Source organism: Emys orbicularis, chromosome 6, assembly GCF_028017835.1.
Source record: "Emys orbicularis isolate rEmyOrb1 chromosome 6, rEmyOrb1.hap1, whole genome shotgun sequence".
Lineage (NCBI taxonomy): Eukaryota > Metazoa > Chordata > Testudines > Emydidae > Emys > Emys orbicularis.
Genome location: NC_088688.1, coordinates 84,966,197 through 84,972,755, shown reverse-complemented (window position 1 = coordinate 84,972,755; position 6,559 = coordinate 84,966,197). Strand labels below are relative to the sequence as shown.

The window sequence follows — 6,559 nt, the reverse complement described above, 5'->3', positions numbered from 1 at the left end:
ACATTAGTTCCATACCTTCAACAGACTGACTTGAAAAATATAAATATATTACTGTATTTATATATAATGTGTGTATGTACACTGTCAATATTCACATTAAAGAATCAGAATAATTTTATTGAAATTACATTTTAAGAAATCTATCTGTGTTTTTAATCATACTTCATGTCTGCATAAAGCAGTAAGAAATGTCAAGTGGTACTGTACGGGATGGGGCTTTTTAAAGCTCAAGAAAACATATTGGTGATAGATAGATAGATATATGTGTGTATTTTTAATGTACATGTTTCCAGGTTTGCAGTGTCCACTGCAGTGGTTATAGCTTACAAATGCTGAACATGTCACCCTGGGTCACTGTTTCCTCTCAACTGGCTGCTGGAGGCAGAGTTCACTTCCAGCGGAAACTATTGGCAAATTGTTCTCAAGATGATGGTTGATGAGATGGCTTATGCTGTCAAATACACGATCCTTTGTACGAACCTTAAAAGAAGAGCATGGAAAAGTAAAGGTTAAATATGGACCAATCTTTCCTTTACCATTAAACTAAAGTTAACTGAAAATAAGACAAAATATTTTCCTTTTATATCTGTATACACGCGCGCTCGCACACACGCATACACACAAACACTTTTAAGGGTCTGAGCCGCCTCCCATTAAAGTCAATGGAGGTTTTGTCATCTCCAAATTAGTTGTTTCACCTCCTACTCCCTCACTTCTCTCCAAACTTCTGTTTTGCCTGCTCTCTTATTGGCCACCTTTACTCACACTGAATAGGCCGGGTTGAAGATTTTCCATCACAACTTTTTTCAACAGAACATTGACCTTCTGATCAAATTAAACATTTTGGAGATAGTGTTTGCTCTCTACAAACACTTCCAATTTTTTGTTGAAAAATTGAAAACCAAAACATTTCAAACAAAATCCAAACCTCCTGGGGACAGGCAATTTTTGGCCCAATTTTTTTTTCATTTTTTGGTGCCAAAATCTGAAAAATATTTGGCTTTTGGTTTTTCATCAAAAAGTAAAAAATGTCTGCTGAAAATGTAGGCAATACTAATGAAATATTTTGTGTTTGTCAACAAAAAATCCATTTTTCTGACCAGCTGCATCCTGAGTAGACCCCAAGTTGTCTATTACCACATGAGGAGCCTCACTTATTTAAATGAGGTTAATCCCAGAGAAAGGTGTCCCTCAAGGTCAGTAAAGGTAGCAGATCCTAGCCCTATCCTTCATACACTTGCATGTTTCATACTGCACCTTCTACTTAGATGTCAGTGGCCTCCCTCTCTTCTGTCTCAAAACCTGCTCAAGGAAATATTCCAGCTACAAAGACCATTATCTGTATTTGGCTCTGTATATGTTTCTGGTCTGCATAGTACCCAGTTGTGTCTTTGGACTGTAAGCTCTTCAGAGAAAGGAACCTGTTATTTGTCTAGCACAGTGGTTCCCAAACTTGTTCCGCTGCTTGTGCAGGGAAAGCCCCTGGCGGGCCGGGCCGGGTTGTTTACCTGCCGCGTCCGCAGGTTCGGCCGATCGCGGCTCCCAGTGGCCGCAGTTCACTGCTCCAGGCCAATGGGAGCTGCTGGAAGCGGCGCGGGCCAAGGGACGTACTGGCTGCCGCTTCCAGCAGCTTCCATTGGCCTGGAGCAGCGAACCGTGGCCACTGGGAGCCGCGATCGGCCGAACCTGCGGACGCGGCAGGTAAACAACCCAGCCCGGCCCGCCAGGGGCTTTCCCTGCACAAGCAGCGGAACAAGTTTGGGAACCACTGGTCTAGCACATTTTACCAGTATTCTGTACAACTGCTGTACTTCTTCAATGATTAAATAAAAAAAAATCTAAAAAATCTAAAAGGTTGCGAAGTCAAGCACTCAAAGGTCAGACAATGCCAGATTTAAGGTTGCTCTTGTGCGTATGCATTATGATAGTCTTTAATTACATGATAAAATACTATTTTTCCCCCGAGGACTCTTGCATCATTTGTGTGAACTGAGATTTTTCAAAGGCTTACAACTTGGCCAATTTGGGGCAGATTTTCACAGGAACAGCAAAAGGCACATCCCTGACACATAGACAAGCTCTTGCCAAATTTCAAGTCCCTGCTTCAAAGCGAGGAGCCCCAGATGGTTGTAAGATTTTTTTTAAATGGGGAAAACCATGTATTTTGTCTAATCTCATGCTCAGAAACAGCTGAACAAATTGTGCTGAAACTTTTAAAACAAAAATCATCCTGAGGTAGATACCCTCTTTTTATTTATTTTTTCTTGTCTCTTCCCTATTTGGGGGTCAACAAATCCAGATGCAGACACACAGCATATTTAGTTGAAGTTTTGCAAAGTTGTAAAAGGGTCTTATAACGGGAAGTGCCAGGCAACCTTAACTATAGCAATGCTACCAGCTCTGCCTATAACAATAACGCTGCTGAAGAAAGTCTGCAGACTTTTATGATTTCTAGAGTCCAACTAGCATTCCAAGTACAACATGATCTAGGAGGAAAACCTCAGTTCCCACTAGTTGCTTTGAAACATCAGCTTTATGTAACCTATCAGGCCCATATTTTCAGAACTAAGGGCTTGTCTTCACTGCAAGCTTGAGTTATCTGCATTCAAGTTAACTCCTCTTGAGTTAGCCTAACTCAAATGAGACCAGTCACATTGTGAAACAACTCTCTCTAGCATCGGCAGCACTCAAGCTTCCATCCATATCCCCTGATGGCCCGCTAGTTCAAATTTAAAACACCACTTAACTTTAACTAGAGATTTGTGTGTGTACATGGGAGTCAGGCTGGAGGTAACACTCAAATTAGACTTTAAGATCACAGTGCAATGAAGACAAGCCCTAAAAAAAGGCCCCTGAATAATTTGCACACAAATGACCTGTTGGGTGCTGTTTGTATGTAAAGTTATCTCAAATAATTCTGAAAATTTGGACCTCAGTATGTCTAAGAAATGCAAACTGTGGAAAAATGGCCTCTTCAGGCTTGCAATATGTTTGCATTTTGTTAGCTATGCTCATGACGAGCCACAAATCAAGCTGCCAAAGGGCTGAGCTAGTGGCTCACAAATCATAAAGCCAGCACAGTAAAGTCTAAATACAGAAATAGGCAAGCTGCTCCTATGGGAGCAAATTTCTCAAGTGGTGTGTAACTTGCAGTTAATACCTCCTTGAGGTGACTCTTCACTGAGCAAGGTCCTTGAAATTGCTGATGGCTCCTGAAGAGACATGCAAGACAAAAAATCCACTTGGAGGAGAATTGCAGCTGTGCAAGATGCACATGACCCCTATGCCCTGACTTGGCCAATGTGACCCCAAAGGTGGGACGTGATGGCTGGCAAGAGGGCATGGCCAGTTCTCTCACAGGTTGAGCTGATTTGTTCGTTTGGAGCTCAGCTGCAGTTTAAAGCTGCCTAACGAGTGTTGGACATGCAAACACCCCACCCAGTGAATCCCCACTGAAGTGCAGGAGCCCCCATTGAAACACAGGGGTGAATCAAGCCCAATAATATTTATTTGTGTGAGGCTAAATTATTTAATGTGTGTGAGGCATTTTGAAAAAGCGATACAGCCATGGTGGTTGTTGGAAGGCAAGGGGTGTGGGTAGGTGGTGATAACGGTGATAAGTGCACACAGCCAAACACTAGCCACTCAGCACAGTGCCCTCCATCCCTAAAGTATCAGTGTTTTTCTATGTGGACATCCAGAATCTGATAAATAAGTACGTGAAGTATGAAATGTGTAAAATGATGCTTTGCAATGAGGGAAGTGGTGGTGGGGGATATGTTTCCATTTGTATTGAAAACTCTGGGGCTAGATTGTAACTTGGACTGCAAGCCTATCCAACGGAACACAGAGGGAGTGCACCAGGGCCCACTGCTTCCTGAGTGCCCCTTTCTGGCTTCAGGGAACTTGGGGGTGCCCTGCCTCAGTTTCCCTTGAGTCAAGGCCCCTCATTCAATAACTCCACTAGAGGCTTTCTTGTGGCCAATAATACCCCTTCTTGGCATCTGGGTTTATTAACATAAACAATTCAAACTGCCCTCAATCCCAAAATACATTCTATTATTACAATACCTGTTCAGCTCTGCCAGTCCCAGAACACCTGTTCAGTCCCAGCCTGCTTTTTATCAAGTAGCCACTCCAGCCCCTTCTAGCTAGAGTCTGACTCTGCTCTTCCCAGAAGAAACCTTCCTGTCTTCCTATCTGCAGTCCTTTCTTCCCCAGAAGAGGGTCCAGCACTCTCTCAGTGTGCTCTATTCTCCAGCTTGGGAGGTCAGCAGGCAAACCCCTCTACTACTCCCCTGGTCCTCAACTTTCTTCAGCCCTCTGCCTCTGGCTTCCAGGCTTGAGCCCTCCCACATGGCCAAGGCTCTGCTGCAGGAACCTCCTGCTAACTGCCACTCTCTTACCACCTGCAACTCTGCAGCTGCCTCTCACTCTCTGTCAAGCAGCAACTCCCAGGGCCTCCTGCCTGGAGAGTCAAGTTTGGAAAGGCCCATCTCTGGCTCAGGGAATCTCCTCCCCAGCCAGCAAACAGCCACTGGCTTTCCTCCTTTTAAACCTCACACTCAACATAAGTGTAATGGAGTGGGGCTAACTGAACAGAGCTGGCTGACCCAAGCCCTCCTGGCCCTTAAAGAGGCAGGCCACCCTGTTACAGAAATCAGAACCTTCTTCCATCTCTGCATAGGTTACATGGATCTTGAACCCAGATGGGTATGAGATAGTAGGTAAGACATCTCAACTACTCCTCACCTGCAGGAGGTATGTTGGGAAGGTAATGACAGGATCCTTGGCTCTTCCATCACTTCTTGCTGGCTGGCACTGAGCAAAGGGGTGGGATTGGGGATGAGTGCTGTAATTTGCTAAGTATTGGTAGACCAACAGCAAATTACTACTTCCCCAGCCCCAGAGCAAGGAGGAAGCAGCGTAGCCATTGTGACTCAGAGGTGCATTACAAATGGACTCAAGTGGAGAGAGGTGATGAAAGGAGATCCTCATGCAGGGAGGGGAGCAGGATCATGTTTCCTTAAGGGGAAGGAGTGGAAGGATGTGAGGCCAATATCCTGGTTGGGCACAGAAGAGAATATGTGATGCACCCCTGTGTAGCAATGGCCCCATGCTCCCTGCCTACCAGAACTCCAGCTGGGACACTGCATCTGTGCACCAGCCATATTGCAGGCTTGTGCATTAAAGGTATCATAGGACCCTACTATTTAATCCTCATGGCACCCCACTCAAGTGGTAGCTATTTGTATGTGTATTGCAGATAAACCAAAAGGTCCTTCTGCAGGGTCACAAAACACTGGTAAACTTTCAGTCAGAGAGTCGAAGAGGTTCCTATCTCAGAGATTCAGCACTCATTTCCGCTGGCTTGCCAAGGCTGACACAAGCCCATGTAACCTCAGGAGTAATCCAGTTATAATGGAAAACATCTTAATAATATTCTTTGACTGCCCTCCTGTGGCAAATACAATGACAGCATGTACAGCAGCCTTCTCTAGTCAAAGCTTTTGTGAATCAAACCTGCTGGCCTTTTGCAAGTTTCTCTGTGGAAGTCAGCAGGAGTAAGGCCCAACAGGATTGGTCCTTCTGTATATATACCATATACACTAGTTTGTCAGGAACCTGTTGCTCTGATTCTTATGATTTAAACTAGCATTTTACACAGGAATAGAAAGTCTTGTATTAAGTGCCAGACTGGCTAGCCACTAGGAACAGGGAACTGAAATATGTTGCTTTCCACCCTCTCATACCAAGTGGAGCCCCTTCACAAACTTTCACAGATGCATAGATTCCAAAGCCAGAAAGGACCATTGTGATCATGTAGTCTGACCTCCTCTGTAACATAGGCCATAAAACTTCCCCAAAATAATTCCTAGAACAGATTTTTTAGAAAAACTTCCAGTCTTGATTTAAAAATGGTCAGTAATTGAAAATCCACCATGACCTTTAGTAAATTGTTCCATTGGTTAATAACTCTCACTGTTAAAAATGTGCACCTTATTTCCCAGTGAATTTGTCTAGCTTCAACTTCCAGCCACTGGATCATGTTATATCTTTCTCTGCCAGACTGAAGAGCTCATTATTAAATATTTGTTCCCCATGAAGAGAGTTATAGCCTGCAACCATGTCACCCCTTAACCTTCTTTTTGTTAAGCTAAATAGATTTTGCTCCTTAAGTCTATCACTGAAAGGCATGTTTTCTAATCCTTTAATCATTCTTGCATCTGTTCGCTGAACCCTCTCTAATTTACCAACATCCTTCTTGAATCGTGGACAGCAGAACTGGACACAGTATTCCAGCAGCAGTTGCACCAGTGCCAAATATAACCTTTCTACTCCTCTTCGAGATTCCCTGGTTTATGCATCCAAGGATAGCATTAGATCTTTTGCCCCTAGCATTACGTTAGGAGTTCATGTTCAGCTGATTATCCACCACAACCCTGAAATCTTTTTCAGAGTCACTGCTTCCCAGGATATAGTCCCCTATTCTGTAAGTATGGCCTACATTCTTTGTTCCTATGTATATATATATTTACATTTAGCTGTATTAAAACAT

At 43.7% G+C, this 6,559-nt stretch overlaps 1 protein-coding gene across 1 annotated transcript in view; it reads right to left on the bottom strand.

Moving 5' to 3' along the window:
* Positions 1-351: 351 nt before the first annotated feature.
* Positions 352-6,559, bottom strand: part of SHC3 (SHC adaptor protein 3) — a 76,277-nt gene continuing 70,069 nt past the window's right edge. Inside the window, exon 12 of the mRNA XM_065406404.1 lies at positions 352-480. Coding sequence (XP_065262476.1) covers positions 352-480 — 129 coding nt within the window. The remainder of the gene's footprint in view (positions 481-6,559) is intronic.